The sequence below is a fragment of the Montipora foliosa genome, chromosome 14 (assembly GCF_036669935.1).
Source record: "Montipora foliosa isolate CH-2021 chromosome 14, ASM3666993v2, whole genome shotgun sequence".
In the NCBI taxonomy this organism is placed as follows: Eukaryota; Metazoa; Cnidaria; class Anthozoa; order Scleractinia; family Acroporidae; genus Montipora; species Montipora foliosa.
In genome coordinates, this window is record NC_090882.1 from 5,845,894 (window position 1) to 5,865,264 (window position 19,371).

The 19,371-nt window shown below is 38.7% G+C and overlaps 1 protein-coding gene across 4 annotated transcripts in view; it reads right to left on the bottom strand.

Annotated features, from left to right (window-relative positions):
- Window positions 1-1,507: 1,507 nt before the first annotated feature.
- LOC137985152 (forkhead box protein A2-A-like) overlaps window positions 1,508-19,371 on the bottom strand; it is a 29,848-nt gene continuing 11,984 nt past the window's right edge. Inside the window, exons 1-5 of one of the 4 annotated variants that reach the window (XM_068832653.1) lie at window positions 13,974-14,135; window positions 6,945-9,678; window positions 5,881-5,988; window positions 3,717-3,826; window positions 1,508-1,881 (exon numbers count right to left, since the gene is read on the bottom strand). In XM_068832653.1, coding sequence (XP_068688754.1) covers window positions 8,660-9,538 — 879 coding nt within the window. In that variant the 5' untranslated portion in view covers window positions 9,539-9,678; window positions 13,974-14,135 and the 3' untranslated portion in view covers window positions 1,508-1,881; window positions 3,717-3,826; window positions 5,881-5,988; window positions 6,945-8,659. Of the gene's footprint in view, window positions 1,882-3,716; window positions 3,827-5,880; window positions 5,989-6,944; window positions 9,683-12,102; window positions 12,119-13,973; window positions 14,136-19,371 lie in introns of those variants that run through there. The other 3 variants (XM_068832652.1, XM_068832655.1, XM_068832654.1) reach the window with 3 other exon arrangements.

Consider the following 19,371-nt stretch of genomic DNA (forward strand, 5'->3'; position numbering starts at 1 on the left):
AACCGACATAAAGGTACAGACATTGATTTGCACAAAACTAGAGAAAAGGTTAACTCAATTTTGCCCACAGTATATCTCTAGCTTGGCTTGCTATATCTCTAAGAATACCTGCCTCTCAGTTGTGCATAGCTAGGTACCTTTTTAACTCTACGGAAAACGAAGCCGTGTTTGATTTACTCTGTCGGTGTTTACTCCATCATACACTCTATTCTTTCACCGGGTAGCAAAGAAACGGCAACGAGCGAGTCTTTTCCATGGAAAAATGGTAACAGAAAGTTTTTCAAGTGGCTACTTTGGACTGGACTTACTCTTTCCTTTGTCCCAGAACAAAAAACAATACAAATCTTCCCTTGCCTTCAAATTGCTAGAGCAAAAATGTTAGCAGTAGTTTCGGATATATATTCAACATGATAATTTTTTCCTCGTGTCGTAGTAAAATTGCCACGCAATGATCTAAAAAGTAAATATAGTAAAAATTTGTTGATTCCATTTAAATTTAAAAATTAGGAACCTCGACCTTGAATCTCTGAGAAAAAAAAAAAACTTTTCAGTTGCGCCTGTAGAGAAGCCTGCAGGATAAAATCATCAATGTCAAAACACCTTTCGAGGCGTTGTCACAAATGTTACGTACAATTAAACGCTCAATGACTCCGACACATGTTTTCTGATCGATTTTAGTTTGTTGTCATCGACTGTGAAAAACATATTATTCAAGTTGTACTTTACCGTCAGAAAAAAACGCAAGTCTTGACCGAAAACCATTCCGCAAATCAATATTACTTTTAAAAAATTGTGAAGAGGCAATTCTGCAATTTAGTCAATTCAACACAGTCACGCCTTCACGTTTATAGCTTTTCTCTCTTCTCACCAGCGAGATGAGCCTAAGTAAACGATTACCCAAGACTTAAAACAAACTTGGCCTAAATGCTGACTTGTTAACGACAACTAAAATATTTTCCTAGCAATTTATGGAGGGAAATAAACTTGAGTCAACTGTACCTGTTTCACATTTCACTGTTTGTATTTAAGAAGTTAACTCGACGCTGGCAAAACACCCTAGTCTAAAGTGCTTCAAAGTTGCAGACAAAAGACTTATTTATAGTTTTTCCATCTTGAGATTTAACGGGGATTTTATTTCTGATCAAAGAGGCAAAAAAATAGTATTTTTTCAAGTTAGAATTCTGTAACTTCTAAATTAGATTTAAACCTTGTAATACTCGAAAAAAAAAACTCTCCTGATCACATTGCAGCGCTAACATCCGAAAATCTAGCTATTAGGAATACGTGCATATTTCGTCTTGATATAGCTTCATTTGAAACAAAGTAGAAGTGTATTTTCTAAGGAACTAAAGTTTTTCGCCAATTAAACTAAATTAAATAGCCTCAAGGGACGTTTCGAAACCTAAGGATCATTTTTCGGGATAGTTTCGTGCGTGCATTATTTGGAGATTTCTTCAATTAGATGCAAAAAGTGATGAGATGAGTAAGGATTAACTTTCACAGAAGCAGTGGCTTAAATCTTTATTAAACTTTGCTGTGGTAATCCCATGAAATTGACCCAGGGATTTCCTTGAGAGAAAAATGAACGAAGCTTTTTCTTCTAGGATGAAAATTTTAAGCACGGCAGTATGGTACCAACACGACCACAACAGTCTTAATACTATAGCCTATATATACTGACTTCCGATGTCCAATTGAATTGCATCGATTTTAAAGATCAGAACCTTAGTCAAATTTCACGCATTAAATATGTTCTTTGGTAAAAGAACATTCTTGACTCGTATTGGGTTACAGATGGAACAATAAGTAAACCTCTGAATTGCATACTGATCTGTCCTTCCCATGAATTTTCGCTGTTCTCCTAAGAACCTTTGGTAGGATCTGCAATGACAAAAAGTTTATTAGATGATACAGAAAAGTTATACCAGTCTGCCTTTTTAGGAGGCAAATAAAAAATGAGAAATTCTTATAGGAAAAAAGGAAAATTGGTTTGATTCTCCGTAACTTGACGCCTTTCTGTAACAAATTTTGGTTGCCAAGTAGAAAGTGTTTTGTTTAAAGCCTTCGCAAACAAGGTAAAAATATGACCGACAATTGATGGCGTCTTCCTCAAACACACATTCAAATTATCCATATTTTTGAAGCTCCTAAATTAGAAATGAAAATAGCTCTCGAAGAAAACAAGCTCTTTGTAAACTCAAAGAGAAATAAAGATTTTAATGCAGAAGAAATTGAAAAGATCCCGACGAAAACAGGGTCAGAATCATCTATTTTGTCAAGCACTATGCAAACTTGTCATTTGTTTGAAATGGGTCGTGTCTTTTGCAAGACAAAACTTTTACTCTTTAGCATAAAAATAAAATTAAATCCCCCTATAAAATTTCTTTCTAAGTATTATTTTACATAAAAGTGTTTTACAAACTTTGAGCCTTGGGATGAAAGTTTTAGAAGGGAAAGGAATTGTAGTTTTAGCATGACAGCTGCTAAAACAGCTCAGTACTTGGAAGAAAGTTCTTCAGTCATGGGCCATATAATTCTTTCGAAAATGAAAACTAGAAAATTCCTGCTTTATCTTAACCACAAGACGCCATCCAAATAAACAACTCTCTTTTGCAAAAACAGCAACAAAAAACCTGAAAACCTTGCTTTATTGCCAAATCTTTGAGGACATTCAACCAAGAATCCATGTTGAAGGTTTCGGCTAAAAGCTATTGTATTACTCCCTCTGCGAAAAAAGGCTATTTTTTTCATGGTTTAGCTCCACTGCATGTTTTTTTATCCATGCTATTTCTTGCTTAACTTTGTTTGGAGATATCTTCAGCCTTGTCAGCGTTACCAATTCGAACCTTTTCAACTTGCTCAATGGTCAAATAAAGTGACATTTTTCTCCATATTTATTTGTTTGCTAAAATTTTCTCCCACATCAATGATTATCACTGTTCTTCAAAAGCAAAAAAGTCGGGAAAATATAACCCTTATTTTGTATGGCTTACTCTTGACCAGAAATTCTCTCAGAAAACTACCAATAAACGCAATGAGTTTCAATTTATCGTTCGAGACGCCCAGCTTGCACAATCACTGAAGCCAAGCCCATTTACTTCTCTTCCTACCAAGTTGTTCCCACCTTTAGAAATATCAATAGAAAATATCTCAGAAAATATCTTGGAAAAAAATTGGCTTTTGATTATGTTGGCCATGTAATTTTAAAACCAAAGACCTGAGAAGCGAGCGAGTTTTGTCAAGTTCGTAACAGTAAACAACCTGGTGAAACTGATGCTAGTCTAGCTTCTTCAAAGAAATTAGTTGATGATGCAACTTGACAAATCTTGTTAGAACTAAAATGGAAAACCTAAGCTAATTTTCAAGTACTAGAATAATTTCAAAGCAAGGTTGAAATGCTTCATCTATGCATTTACCTAGTTCAGTTATAAGACTATCATAAGGTTCATGAAATGACAAATAAGTATTAAGTTTTTTCGTGAATTAATGGTAAGCTTAAACCGACGAAGTAAACTTTTTAAGAAGAAAGAGTTGTGTATTAAGTTTCCTTTTGACTGCGATATATTTTGTTACTGGAGTACGGTTTCTGGGACATAGATCTAGACCAAGAACTACTTTTATGGTATTAATTTCTAACAATATTCTCAACCTTTAATCCTCATCCGTTCTTCAGTCGTGGAACGGTGATCAATGAGGAAAAACAACGTTTACCCTACCTTTCAAACTCTTTGTTCGTGTCAACTCCACGTGTGCCCAACTTCTCAATTTTCAGCAGATCTCAAATTCACTTCTGGTTACCAACAAAAATGTCTCTTTCAGTCAGCCACTAAACCACAAAGAAAAACATCAAACGCCTTAGAAATTTGAACTTGAATCACCGCTCAAGGGCAGCGCTCGTTAACTGATGCAACTTGGCAACTCCGCTTGTAAGTCGCTTTCATTACAAACGATGAAGTTTCTAACGCCGAGACAGCATTGAAACCTTGAAGCAAACTGGAAGCGGGCGCTTCTCGGCTTGACAGAGAACCGAGTGTGACTGAACCCGTTTATAGCTCAGTTGGATGAGTTGTGTACCAATCAATATTTTCTCTTAGGCAGCAGTTAACTGTGTGGCGTGCAAATATTTGACTCATCAAGTTGAATCACTGGTTTTGAAAGTTTGCACTCATTCAGCAAACTTGTAAACTTGGCTCGAGTTGAAACTATTTACTAGAAAAGAAAATATTGTAGAAGGTTTCTACTCTAGGTTGTCAGTGGGGTATAATGTCGGTCCGACGAAATTTTATTTTGCAAAGTGACGCTGTTGATCATGGATTTGTCAGTGGAACACGACGCAGATACATGACTGTTCGAAATCCTAGCTTTTTCATCAAAAGACATAAATAGCAGTCTTTACTGCTGGCAACTGGCAACAACAGAATCTTGGTTTATTGTTATCGATTTTTTTTTGATATCTCAAGGACTTTAATGACAGCGGTCGGAGTGGTTAAGTCAGAGCTCCCATTTTCTACAACCGCTCTGTCCGCGGCTAATGTCGCCATTTCCTTTCTCTGTTTTCTTGGCTTCCTTCCTGGACGCTAATCTCAAAGAAATGAAACATGACCGAAACGGCATATGTTGTGACGAAGCTTTTCAAACGTCAGCACAGTTATTTTTTCAGGTTAGAAAGCTAAACAAGGTGTGACCTTAATGAAAACACCGTTTATGCAAGGATATGGGAGGACACTCATTCAAGATGGGTGGTCGTGTTGTTTGCGAGCTACAGTCATTTTCCCCGTTCACAGCTTAGACAGGCGCGTGTCTCGGAAATATTCAACGAAAATATCGACTGGGTTTCAAGTTTCGCTTTGTTGGGCAACCCTTCAAGGAACGCAAATTGCATTACCGGATAAATTTACACGCCAATTCGGCGAGCCGCGGTTTTAAGATGAGCTCGTAATATCTCCGAATCCATCTCTGGGAGTAATCTATCTAGAACCAGCCTTGATGAAAGAGAACCACACTTTAATGTCAGAATGAAAGAGAGCACCGTTGCTTTTGCAATAAATTACAGCAGCCGCCAGTTTAGATAACGTCAGAAAGGAAATTTAGGCTGTGAAGTTGATGGTACCAGTTCAAGCGGTTTCGAGGAAAGTGAACGCTTATCTCGTAGCAACTTTTACAGATGTTGAAAACAAGATACCCCAATTTTTTTATTCAGTACATTGTCAGATAAAGCCACAAACTATAGCACAATGCTACGAAGGAGGAGATTCTTAACAAAAGCTTTCTTATCGATTAAATTTTTTACTAAAACAAAACTCTTGTAATACAAGAAGTGGTAAGAAAAGGAAGTTATTCGGATAAAGACACTTCTCATGTCTAGATCATCTCAGTCCACTGCTATCATTTCAGCCAAAAGTGATTTTAAAATGAGTTCAACCCATTCATATAATGTAAGTAAAAAACCATTAAGATATAGTACAAGGTCGGTATGTATCATTTTATCTACAAGCTTAAGTGTTGTGGAGACAAAAATAGAACCTCTGCGAATTTGACTGTTGAACGAACACAACCAACTCGACTGTTCAACGAAGGCAAGAGGATTCATTCTAGCGTTCGTGTCGCTGATGCCCTTTGATTCAGCGAAGAAACAAAGTTCTTTTTTCACACATAATTTACCGAAGGAAAACAAATAAACATTCTATTCAGTGATGCTTTTAACTTCAACGTTGGCAATGAAAATTCCCTTAACTAAAATGACTAATTCACCGTGGGCCGCCTTGCAACACGAATTAACCTGTAATAATTTTGAATGAACCGTTCTGTGTTAATACTGCCCGTGTAACTTGTAATTTTCGAACAAAGAGCTATTGTTCCCCCATCAACGTTCACGCTTACCTTCTTTTCGATATTTTAAAATTCAGTGCTTTGAATTCCTTTCGAACCAAGCGCGAGATGCCGCTTCGCTTCATCTTGGGCCGTTTCAACAAGGCCTCTGCCAATCCTCTGCAAAAATAAAGCGAATTGAAATAATTAGAAAATAAGACTTTTCCGCAACTCTTTCCTTAAATTCCGCCCCCGACCAAAACGCATGCGGTGAAACCCCAACCCTAATTCGTTGCAAACTGTTCGTGTTTCATATCTTCCAAGATACGCGGGAAGCTGTCGTTGCTAATGGCACCTTCCGGATTTTCAAAACGTTCCTCCTGCCGGCTAAAGGTGATAAACACATTACAAATTTAATGATTCTATGAACGGATTTCGTTTTCTACTTTTCGTTTCCGAATTGACACTTGAAACTGCTTTGTAAGAAAGCGGAAAGTCAGGCACAAAACTTATTTCACGGTATGCGAAATACAAGTAAAATTTCATGATTTATTTCCCTCTCGCGGGCCCGAAGTCAAACTCTAATGTGTACGTACCTCGACAGATGTAATCGTTACATTTAAAGTCGGGATCACCTTTAGGAGACTAAAAATCGATTGGTAACCTTAATGGAAAAGGCATCACTTCTGAAAGAAATGCATCAAGCCGCGTTTTCCCATGCTGGTTTTGTTCAAATCGATCGACTTCACATCCGTAGTGACACCTCATCAAAGCGCGAAGACGGGCGAATTTGAATTCGAATTAAACCTGTCTTGTTGTGCTTAAATACGTCGTGATCATTGACGAATTTCACTTTTTAGTTTTTAATCCGCTTACGATGGGAAACAAGCCACTCAAAAGGGCGGCAAAGACGGGCAAAGGTGATTTTCAAAGTCGAAAGGAGCGCTCTATCTTGGAAGCACACTATAGGCTCAATCTTAAACGAGGAAACAGGAAAGTTTTGATCACCATTAAAGAATTAGGAAAACTGTGACCAAAACCATCGCCGACAAACTTAATGATCGCACAGCTTTCTTCTTCGTCACGTTCAATTCGGGATGACAATATGCCCTTTACAAGAAAAGTTGCTCCGTTACCTTTCTCGAAGGCCCGTCTGTTGTTCGATAGCACCTGACAGGAACAGCTCCAGCGTACCTTAACGATGTCCCAAGTTGAAATACAAAGAGCTCAAGATTTACGCGACTTGCTATGCGCGGTTCAATGCGTTGTTATCAATCACAATGTATTTTTTGAACCAATAAAGCCTAGCTTTCTGTGTATATAAGGTTGTGTTTAAACTAACAAGCTAGGCGACTTTTCGAGCAGTTAAGAACCCTTTCAAGAAATTTGATCCCCCGAAAGAGGACTTCTCCAAACACAGGTTCTAAAGTTTACGAAAGATTGGCTTGTTGTGGAAAAGAGCCATTCACTTTCTGTTTGCCTGTTTGGAAAGTTTGCGTGAACGACCTGACAGGAGCTCGAGAATGAAACACGCGCGCTGAGTCAACTCGACCTCCCATCTATCAACGCTTCATCTCTATGAGGGTTTTGTTTGAAAATGGCAAGCAACCTCCTCAATACATCTCGTGTTTTGATTGCAGCTATTCCAAGCAAAGAGAGAATCGAGGTCGCTAGCGAAAGCTATGGGACAAATTTGGAAAGAGTGATCACGGCAGATGGTGCGTGTCTTCTTAAAGCCACCGCGTTTGTGTAGGTGAGCTGTTTTTAGCACCTTGACTACCTGTTTTAACCAGAAGAAAACTCTCTCAAAATTCGATTACGGCGTGTAAAGTGATTTTCACACTTCGTAAGGGGTGTCACACAAGTTTACAATCGTATAGGGACCGCAAAAAGGGCACGTTTCTGTGTGGCGCTGGAATATCTTTATTTCGCCCGCGTCTTTCGTAATGGCGATCTTCCCCAAAAGATTTCATCTCGCCCGTTTTGGCAAGCTTTTGTCAGAAACGTTACGCCAAACGTCGATCTGTTGATTATTTTTAATTAAAAAATCCTCGCTTTTGATGGTTGTTGGCTTGAGATGCCAACCGATAAATTATTAATTTGCGTTTGCTTTTCACTGAACAAGCTCCAATTTTCGCCACAGCCGCGCTGTGGAAAACAACAAAGACTTCGAGATAACTGTTCGTTAAAAATTTATTTCATGAGCTAACAAACTCCTGTTTAGGCGAGACTGTAAATTTACAAAACCCTTCCTGCTTGTATAAATAATAGTAACTATAGTGTTAAATACACAGTCGATCGCCGACTACCGTAGAACTTGACTGCGCCAAATATCTCGGTTGCGTAGAAAGACAGGTTTGCCCAACAACACAAAATCTCTAACTAAGGGCTTTGGAGTGCCTTTGCAATGATATGGATGAAGCGAATTTCTCTATTTGTCCCAAAAGTTAACACAATCGATCACGTCCTCATGCCAATTTAGTTTCAAAATATTTTGATTTCTTCTTTACATCAGTTTGCTCTCTTTTAGCTACTCTAATACGATCACAAAATGCACGGCCGAATGACTAAAACCGTAAAATGGTATACTTCTTAACACTTTTCTTATCTCTCATAAAATTTTCCTTTGATTTTTAGCTCTACCCTATTCTTCCGTTTAGTTTACGCTCGTAAAGACGTCTGTTTGATATCATTGTTTTTAAAGAATCAACTAAATCAGCTCGAAAGTTTTTAAATTGATATAAGACGGTGAATTGTATCATCGAAGAGAACACAATTAGGGTACACTCCAGAGCGACCCGACTTAAATGCAACTGTCCCCATGTCCCGATGATGGATAAATAAGTTCAGTTCACGATAGGTTCGAAAACCCGGCGATTCCCGCACAACTCGAAGGTGTAAACACGCATCCTTGGTAATATGGGCTCGGCTCTGTCGTGATGGGGTTAGAATCGTACGGTTTAGGAAGTCCTAGAGAAGACATAGAGGAAGACATTCCCGCGGGGTGGTAAGGGCTGAAGTGCATCGGGTCGAAGCCTCTGAGATCCGCTTCATGGTCGGATGCAATGATGTTCTTGATGGCGAAGGGATGGTTGAAAGATTTGTTCATTGACATTGACCCCATCGCACCCATGCCCATCCCCATTGCACTCATAGCGCTGTACGGAGACGGGGCGAGAAAACCTGGTGCGCCTAAACTCTTCGGTCCTTGCACTTTCTGATGGTGCATCGACGAGACTACGGGACTGAGCAAACCGGGTTTTGGAAGGTCACTAAGGCTCGGTTTTTTGTCCGCCTTGAAGCGTTTCTGTCGGCGAAGATAACAGCCGTTCTCGAACATATTTCCACAGTCTGGATGCAGTGTCCAGTAACTTCCCTTGCCAGGTCTGTCGGGCGAACGAGGAACTTTAACGAAGCAGTCGTTGAACGACAGGCTATGCCGAATCGAGTTCTGCCATCGCTGTTGGTTTTGTCTGTAGAACGGAAATAAGTCCATTATAAATTGATAGATCTCGCTTAGCGTTAGCATCTTGTTAGGTGACTGTTGGATGGCCATAGTTATGAGGGAGATATACGAGTATGGCGGCTTCGCATGAGTGTAGCTCCGGCGATAGACTTTCTCCTTCGCTTGCTTGCTCTTCCCGTCGTCCATGGGAGGATGACCGTGAGTTTGTGGATTTCCAACTCCCAAACCAGCCCCTGTGTTGCTGGGATTCATCGCTTCCATCATGGTGTCGACTTGTTCTTTTCTACGCTGCAACCGGCTCTCGTCTTCGCTAAACTCTTTTGCAACTGAACTGACTTGCGGCCGTCGTTTCGTACCGTCCCGTTACGTCCTCCGATGGCGGTGACCAGTGTAGATTACTCTTTCTGCCTAGCAATAAAGAAGTTTTATTTTTAGTGACAGTACGTAAACACGTTCAACATGACGTGTCTGTAAGCCCCTCCCAAGTCATTGTGCCATGGGAAAGCCCTTTGGTGCCTTTTTCGCCGTATGTTGACATAAGGGCCTTTGCGACCACCCGTGGGTCGACATTTTATTAAAACTCATGGGGTCCATTATCGCCTGTCGATCACGAAGGCTCCCAAACAAATTGCCGTTTCATAATTTATGAGCAAATACAATTATTTCGATAGGATTCTCTACGATTCGTCCCTATCTCGCATCTTTAATGTCAACACCAAAAGAAGGTCACAGTTCGCGCGGGATAAGCTAAACATTAACGATGCTAGATGCAAGGGTGCTGATAAACTGTGAAAGGACAGGAAGGAGTTCGACAGAAGCGGTAAAAGCTCCTTTGCGTCACCACACAACACCTTAAAAGCCACGTAATTTAGCATACGACTTATCAAATAGTTAACGTCAAAAAACAGAGTGACCGCTTTAAAAAAAAAGGGAGCGCTTAGCATTCTTCCGGAGCGAAGATGTAACCTAGATGCTGTCAACTCTGTGTTGGTCTCTGCAATTAGCATAACAACTGCAAGGAATAAATTCCTTAAACAAAAGCAATTAGTACCACTGGAAGCCCAAGTTTTTTCCTTCTCTTTTTTCTAGGGCTTCTTCTGTTTTGAGGAATGACACGCCAATTTAGCGCGCGTCTGTTCCGACTTCACGACAAGAAAAATCACCTGTTCCATTTTCTCGTTGCTAGGATAGGTATTATCTTGTGGCTCCGATTGGGCTGAGTTTTTTCAGCCCCATACGAAATTCGTCCGGGAAAGAAACGCACGAAGGGAGTTTTTTTTTTTCTGTAATTTTTTTTTTCTGTAAGTTTTGCTACAATAAACTTTCGTTCAATCCGATGAGTTAATTGAATGAATCGATAAATGAAAGGCGCGGACAACAAGTGAACTGTTCACACAGTAAATATTTTTGTTAAGAATGTGTCTATCCCTTCTACAGCACGCGTGCTGGATTATGATAATAATCAACGACTTTTTCTGTGGTCTCCACAGCGCGTGGGAACACAGCAAAAATGCAGAATTTCTAGAATCCAATTTCTCATTTCCGGAAACTAAAGCAATTAATTAACAAATTCGCCAAGCGTCAATCATTTTACAAAGGCTATTTCCAGGTGCCTCTTGCGACAGCTGTAGATGAGGCGCGATTATTTTATCACGACAAGAATTTGTAATGATCTAAATAGACTCCTTGCCGACAGGATTGAATTTAAGTGTCAAACGCCCATATTTTCGATATTTTATGAGTTTATAACAGACTAGAAACCCGTAACACAATTAAATATGTTTGATGTAGCGCGCAAGTCTACGCCACGGGTGAATACGTATGTTCATAAAATGAGCAATCGAACAGAGCTTAAGTATTGACCGAGCAACTTAACATTGCTCAGCTCGCAAACAGACATTATTTGGTTGTTTCCGATAGTCAGTGTTTGAGGGTTCTTCTTTAAATGTTTGCGCCCCGAGATCTCCACCTCTACATGTAAATTAAGGAACTTTCTTCACGTAAGAGAGACTTTCGATCATTCCCCAAACCAATGGAGTAGTTTCAATTATGCAGAATTTAAAATGTTTACTTGGCGCCGGCAACATTATCTTTAACGGCGAAATAGCTTATGCTCAATGGTGTTGGTGATTTTGGTCTTATTGCCTGTTGTGGGGTAATAAAGAAGAGTGTCCGTTTCGCCTCACGGAAAAGGCATTATTTTGAGTAAAGCTCCTCAAATTCAACGAGCGCATTCGCGACAATGAAAAATAACTCATGCACTCCGCACAACTTAGAAATCCGAAAACCATCGCGGTTTGTTTAGCATGATTTCTTGAGTATTCTAATTGGCTCTACTATAAATTACCAATGCTATTAATGTGCAAAGCCGTTAGCAAGGGCGAGGATTTTCAATAAGAAAAAATACACCTCAATTAGGATGCGTCATTCTTCGCATGTCGGCTTCCTTTGCAAATTTTAAGTGATAGTTACAAGCCTCGCAACTTTATTAAAATGCAAGGTGTGTAACTCACTCGAAATATTTATCACTGATTACTCACGACGCACAATTATTTATTGTCGACTGCGTAGTTTGGTTGTGCATAAGGAAGGAATCGAATGTTGTGGTCAACACTTAATTTCTGACACACCTGTCACAGCAAGCTTTCGTTATAACCTTGCGCATGTTGGTTTTCCGCTAATCGTTCTCAACTTGTTCTTTTCATTTAATAACGAAAGGAAATTTATATTATCGACAGCCGACCCGCAATTGAAGTGTAAAACTAATTGGTACGATCTCATCTTCGCAATTGTCCAAAGTTTCTGCAAACTTTCATTAAAATTCTTACCTATCTTTAATGGTATGACATTGGAACCCGCCAAAATTCTCAGCAATATTAAGGACCCAACCAAGAGTCCTACGGACTGTGACTTTTTTTATATGTTTCTGGTTTCTTGCCAAAGGATTTGGTGATGTAAATAAGATATTTCACTTTTCTAATAAGGAAGAGAGCTGTCATGTTTGGAAAGTCTTCCTTCAGTTTGGAAAATGAGCTTAAAATTTTAATTTGTCGTCTGTGACTTAACAAATATAAACAAATGTCGCTTGCTTAGCTCGATTACGAAATTTTTGGCTAGAGTTCTCTTAAACGTCCCAGCGAATGCGAACAACTCGTTGATCAACGAGGTTAGTTGACACATAATTGAAAAAAAAGAATGAAAGCGTGTCATAGCTTCTACATATTAAAAACTGAAAACGAGTAAACAGTTTGCATCCATATGAGTACCATGTCTTGGAGTAATTGTTATTCTTTATACAGACAAAAATTAACAGTTAAGTGAATATTTTGGGACCTGAAGTTGCTTAAGAAGAAATCCATTTAGGAGCTGGGAGGCCATAAGCACTTGATACGACACAACTGATGGGGTTTAAACTTAGTCAAATTTAAGGAAATGTTGACAGGTTATACGCCACAGACAGGAAAGGAAAATATTCCTGAAATTCTGCGGTAGTTAATTCTTGCCTACAAGTGGGCGCTGATAGAAAGAGGTGGATTGTGATCCACAAGATATACAATGGTTTTCCGGCGACGAACGTGTCTTTAAAGTTCAAGCGATTTTCACTCGCTACGTGCGGCACGAAAAAACATGTCTTCTTCTTCACCAAAGTTGAAATTGCCAGCTTACTTCTCGAAAATCCAAGCTAACCAGACGCAACGCTGCCTTAGTGTAGCGCTCAAGTTGCTGGCTGAGTTTTCTCAAGGCAAATAACTTTAGCTATATCTGATTTTATCTTCAGAATCAATGACGAAAAATAAAGATCGCTGTTTGCCCTCGGGGGCTAATCATAATGAAGTACTTAAAACTATCACTACCTTTTTCAGAGTCAGATCCCTTTACAAGATAGTCCAACAGCACATCACAGATTGTACACTTACTTCATGGCAATTTTTGACTTTATTCTAGTGGCCTTAAAAGCCGGATACAAAGCTGCAGAGCTCGGCAAGTTCGCCACCCTAGCGAAGCTGTGTGTTTTCGTCGACTTAGTTCCGTATACAGTTCGCTTTTCTTCGGCACACAATCCGGCCAAATTTACAAACATCGGCCAACAATATAGTCCAAATATTGGCTTCAGAAAAAAGCTAAATACAAAGATTTGTAAAAAATTGCTTGGTTAAACATTACAGATATAACTTTCAAACGACAAGGTATCTCATTGCGCGAAAGCTCCTTCGTTTGTTTGCTTTCATAACCACGGTTTGCAAAAAGTCGTTGGCGCGCGAATTGAGAGAGAAGATACTCTTCGTCAAATCTTTCGAGGAACTTGCAGAAGAAGGAACATGGGCGTCAATTGCCATCACAGTATATTTTAGCGTAGTAACTTTACCACTTATCGGCTTGTAAAGAAGAAAATGAAGCCGCGTTTACATAGGTTAGTGTTTTTCTTTTAAAACTGTTCAAACCCAAACGACTGGAGCCGTATCAACATTTGGACAACTAACAGAACAAGTGTTTACCTTGTGATTTTTGCAATGTCTAAACTGAGCACAGCTCTCAAAAAAAACTGCAACTTGCAGGATGTCTGCTAAGTCTATCAAGTACACGGCTTTAGACTTCCGAAGTCTTACCATTCTCTTACAATTCTAGGAGTGACGCAAGTTTTCTGCGATAACTTAATATAAAGCCAAAGGAAGTTTCCGCAAAAAGAAGGCCGGCTTACCTGTATCAGCTAACGCTTAACTTTACGTTACTGCTTTAGAGAAAAATATTAATTTCCCCGTGAGATAAATCAAGGCCCTCCGAGGCAAACGCTAGTGGTCGGTCGCTAGTCGAAACTACAACCGTCTGTGCTTGCACTAAAACTGACCCTTCTACGGCGAAACTTTGTGCATTATACAGGTTTCGTCAAAGTGTCCTCGTCCAATTAAAATTCACAAGCACGTTGAACAAGCCTCTCTTTCTCGCCAACGATTGGTTAATGACAAATGGCATTTTTATGCTAAACATTTCACCTTTCTTGACATTGGGTAAATGTTTGACTTGTCTCGTCTATCAGCGTTCTTTTTACGCATTGTTATTCCTCTCGGATTTAGCAGTTTGCTCGTTTTTCTGTCAATAGTTCAGTGCTGTGCCCTTTGTTATTTGTTTGCAACAAAATGATGTTCTCTTTGTCGGCAAAAAATATTTTTGTTTTTAATGAAACACTGGCATATTTGCGGCTCAAACACTATTCAAGAGCACCAACATGGAAAACCGACAAAGTTTACTCTTCTAAGAAAAGTTAAATGAAAGTTTTCCTAGTGTCACGAATTGTCCTACCTACGCGAATTTTCAAGAAGATAAAAGCATCTTTCTCCGTAAAACCCATATGCAGCATAAGGTTCCCCAATTCTTCATCAAAAGGTCAAAGAATTTCTGTCCAGTTTTTCGTGCATCTCTCTCCATTTTTCATGCTCTTTAAATTCGTAACCTAACAAGTGAGATTTATTGCCACGGTGGTTTTTTTAAGCAAACAGCTTTATTAGGCTTGATGGTAGTTTAGGAAACGCCGAGCCACCTATACAATTTCATTATTCCCTTTCATGAACTCTTTTCTATGTGATCACAAATTTAAGTGTGGAAAAAATTGTCTTTTAATAATACTTTGTCATCTGGAAGAGAAAGGGATTAATAAGGTCTTAAATATCCACTGGGGACTTATGCCAGGTATTCGTCCTACGATCTTCAAGGTCTTGCAACATGTGTGTGTGTTTGTTTGTTGACTTAAGTCAGAGGTCTTCACTTTCTGACGCATGGCAAGTGACATGTAGCAAGCTGCAAAGCAACATCATTAAAGCGAATGTAACAATTACCCATTGGTTGTCTTGGAAACATATTTTAGCGCAAAGGTTTTCCGCGTAAATGTTGTGGACAGAGTTTGAAAAAAGCAACCAACGACTCTACTGATTACTGGTTAAGTTCCCGGTCAATTTGGATCGTATCTCGCGCGAGTAATTCTTCGTCTAATTCAACTTTAAAAATAATCAATATTCTATGCACGCTGTCTTCAACCCTAAACACAATTGCACGAGTTAAGCTAAAATTTTTCACTGAATTTTCCGAAAGAAATTTTGCGTTTTTGCATTAGGATTGAGTTTTCAGAAGTAATATGGTATTTCGCCGTTTTGTTTTTTTTTTTCTTTCTCGCGTGAAGACAAAGAAGTGCATTGGGTATTAACTACTTTTGTCACCTGTTAAAGCGAACAGCTTGAAAATAACCTTGCATTGCATTTAAAAAGATACTCCATCGACAAAGAAAAAGAACTCCATGATGCAACAAAAGGAGAGAAAAAAAGTTGCAAAGGTCTCCTTCCAAGATTACCCCCATTAACTCTACACATCGAAAAAGCAAGCATGCATCAAGGAGCCAACTTAAGCTCATTTTTACTTCCAATCCGTTCCACGCTTAAAAGGTTATCGCTTCTTTTGTAGCACCGGAAATTAATCCAAGAAGTTGCCATTGGGAAAAACAAAATCATAATCCCCAACGCTTTGTTTCGAAGGCCGTCGGTTTTACGCTCTTTTATATTTTTGGGCGGTTTTTGTTCATTACAGCATACCTAATTCATTGTTATTCATCTTTGCCTTTGAGAACAAAGGACTGTTTACACAGCCTCTCTCTTGAAAAGACATTCGCGTAATACTGAAGCTATTACTCTGGTTACTGCACTATTCTGAGAGAGTAACATGAGAATTCGTTTTAAGATAACAGATTGCGCATCAGCCTTCTCAATCCCCCACAAATTAAAAATTCTACAGAACTGTCAACTCGCATGAACGCTTGAAACGTTGCTAAAGGACTTCTAACCGAAGTGATCACAGTCGTAGAGATTTTTCATGTTCTCATTCATAAAGAATCACGACAATATAACAAAAAACTGCTCTCATTGAGATCGTGTTCAGTTCATCTCTAGTTCCAAAGGTTAGAACCCCTTGTATAGCATAACAAACTGTATCAGTAGAGTACTGCTCAGTAGCTTTCATTTGAATGGCCACACTTAAGGATTTCATCCACAGACTCAAACGTTAGCAACACCTTCAGTGTATTGCACAATAAACAGTACCACCGGAAAGAACTGCTTTCAAACTTTCATTTGAAAGGTCACACTATGAGATTTCATGTTGCACGTCCAATCGAAAACACGAGACTAGAGTGAGTTCGCTACGTTCAACAATCATCTCAAAAAGACAAGATGTAAAACAAATTCTTGGGATTAAAAGGCGTAACTTTTCTTTATAAGGACTTTTTTGTGGAAGTTTCTGATATGAAACTCTATTGTCTTGCCTTTTTTTATGGCAATTTAAACGCGAATATTTAAGAAATGAAAGGAGAAATGGAAATCACCATTCTAGTCAATCTAGTCCTTTGTCTTTTGCCACTCCCATGAAATCCAATGACCTTTTAAGTACCACAAAAGCTTCTTAAAAGTGAACCAGCTATGTTTTGTTGTATTTTTCGTTTCTGTATAATGATAAGAAAAATTCAAATCAACGAAGGCGTTCTAGAGAGAGAGGACTTATACTGTTCAAGTATGTTCAAGAGGGGAGCATCTGCTTTTCCTACAGGGAAAGTAAAGTAATTTTTAAGTGCTTAAAAAGAAGCGAACAAAACTCAGGTACTTGGGATAAGAGCAATTTCAACTGTTTGTGAAACGTAATTACGCGATTGTGTCTAGCACGATCACTGATTGGCTTAATAATCTCAAGCCACATTCTTAACCAATAAAAAGAAAAACCAATAACAAATCCTCAGTTGCACGAGCGTATTTTCCCGCGCTTTTCAGCAGGTTGTGCGAATTTTTCTCGAATTCTGATTGGCCCATCGCCTTATTTCTTCTTCTTGTGATTAATGGAATTTACGATAATCCAGCGCTCCAGTGGTAAGTGGTTAAACAATCTACAAAAACATATCACTTCTTCTGGTTACGAAAGTAGAAAGTTTACCTCTGCAATTCAAACGAAATCAGTCATAATATTGAAAAAGAACATGGAATTGTTTGTGGTGAGATGTAGTTGGTGGTGATACGGCTTTGTACTCAAGACGTTCTGGGTTCGAGTTTCGCTCTTTTCACCAACTAGATTTGTCCAGTGATCAACTGCACCACTCCTCATTCGTTGTTTCTCAAACCCTTCTACGTTTACTTCGAGATGTTTTCGTTTCTTTCTGTCAATGGCCTCACAAGCTTTAACTTGATGCTTTCATTTCTTCTAGTTCATTTCTCCGTTACGAATGATTTAACGAATTGAAAGCCAAATTAAGTTGCAGTTTCTTTACTGATTCAAAAGAGTTTCCTCAAGGAAAGCCTTTCCATTTTGATTTAGACTTTTGTTTTCCTTTAGCCTAAAGTTACATTGTTATCGCTTTTTTGAAGGACAAAATCCAAACTCCGGTTTGCATTTAATCGGGGATCAGTGTCAATAGGTTTTTGCACAAACGGAGAAAGAAATAGAAAGAAAATCAATAGAAAATAATATAACTGACTTTTCTCGAAAAGTTGCTGTAAAATCCCCAAACGTAACGAACATTTCGTTATTTTGAAAGAAATTGCTTGTATCGTGGGTGGACGAAGTTGATTTACTTTTTTACGAAAACAGGATAAAATAACTTTTAAATGCTTAAGTGAAACATCCTTTTAAACTCTTCAAACACTTGAATGCTCGTGAGCATGGAACGTCAACAAGAAAGGAGAACCAAGATCACGTTCAAAAGTTTAGTTAAAAGGTCGTTCACAGCCTAATGCCCAATTCACACCAAACCTTAAACATGTTTTAAACATGTTTAGTTAAACACGATTTCAAAGTGTTTTCTTTTAAATCATGTTTACTGACTTTTGTCGACTACGAATTTAGTACAAGGTCAAAGCATGTGTTGAAACAAACCTGAATCTCATGGAAAAGCCAGTCCTACATTTTTCTGTGACTGATTTTTATTTTGTTAAACCAAGTTTAATTAAACATGTCTTGTTGGTGTGAATGGGGTATAGGATGACCTTTTTGTTCGACTGACACCAAGCAAATCTGTGTATTTGCGATACGTGTTTAATTTAAGGGACACAGCGGGACCGTGCCGACCTGTACACTAGTTTTATTAGTTGAAAGCGTCTACCTCCACCTCAAATTAAAATTATGCGTGGAGTTTATTTGCTTGAAATCTGTTTCGATCCTCTCGGGTTTCATTAGATTCTACGTTTAAGTGATGATTTAAAGTAACTTGTCTCAGTGAAAAATGGTGTTCGATGCGAATTTGCATCAGCTGACCCTTCAACGAAGATAATAAAGAAGATCATACTATATTCCACAAAACATATTCCGATAGCACAAGCCGCTGGAAATATAGTTAACACGATGGTGAGAAGTCGGCTGACATCTAAATGTGTTAACTGATATGAATTTGGATGCCTGAAATGTGTGCGACTCGACAAGTTTGGTTTCTGTTCCATTGAACCTTGACACCGATAGACTAACGACGATGCGGCGGCCATTTTGAATTCCATTGGTCCAATGGCTATTATGGGATGCCCAAGGGGCAAATACATATTAATTTTCCTCTGAGTATCCCATAATACCTTTTTAAACAATAGAAATCAAAATGGCTGCCAAACCGTCGAAGTAGTCTATTTTATAACCATTCCGAAGGTGAAAGCCAAATACGCAGCACAGGTTACTTAATCGGCAAAACAATTAGTTAGGCAAATAGCACAATGAAATGAATTACGCTACTTTACTTAATGGAAAATAAGTATCTCGTTTCTTGACTCAGTGCCTCCAGGGAATGAAAAACAGCCTCCTCCACAAACTTAAACCATCGACAAAGAAGTATACACAGCCTGTAAAATTATAAAATATTTCAAAGATGCAAAACACCTCTTGCAGAATTTGATACAAAAAGAATAGAAATGGCAAAACGTTTTTGTTTTACTTTGAGCAAAACATTTGTTGCGACTTTCTGATGATTTTTTTTTCAACTCTTTGACAAACTTATAATATTCACGACTAAGTTTGCTAGAGAATATTCACGGTTTCCCCACCTCCTCAAAAGATCAGTTCACGCTCTTGAGGGCATCATGGGTAATCACTGC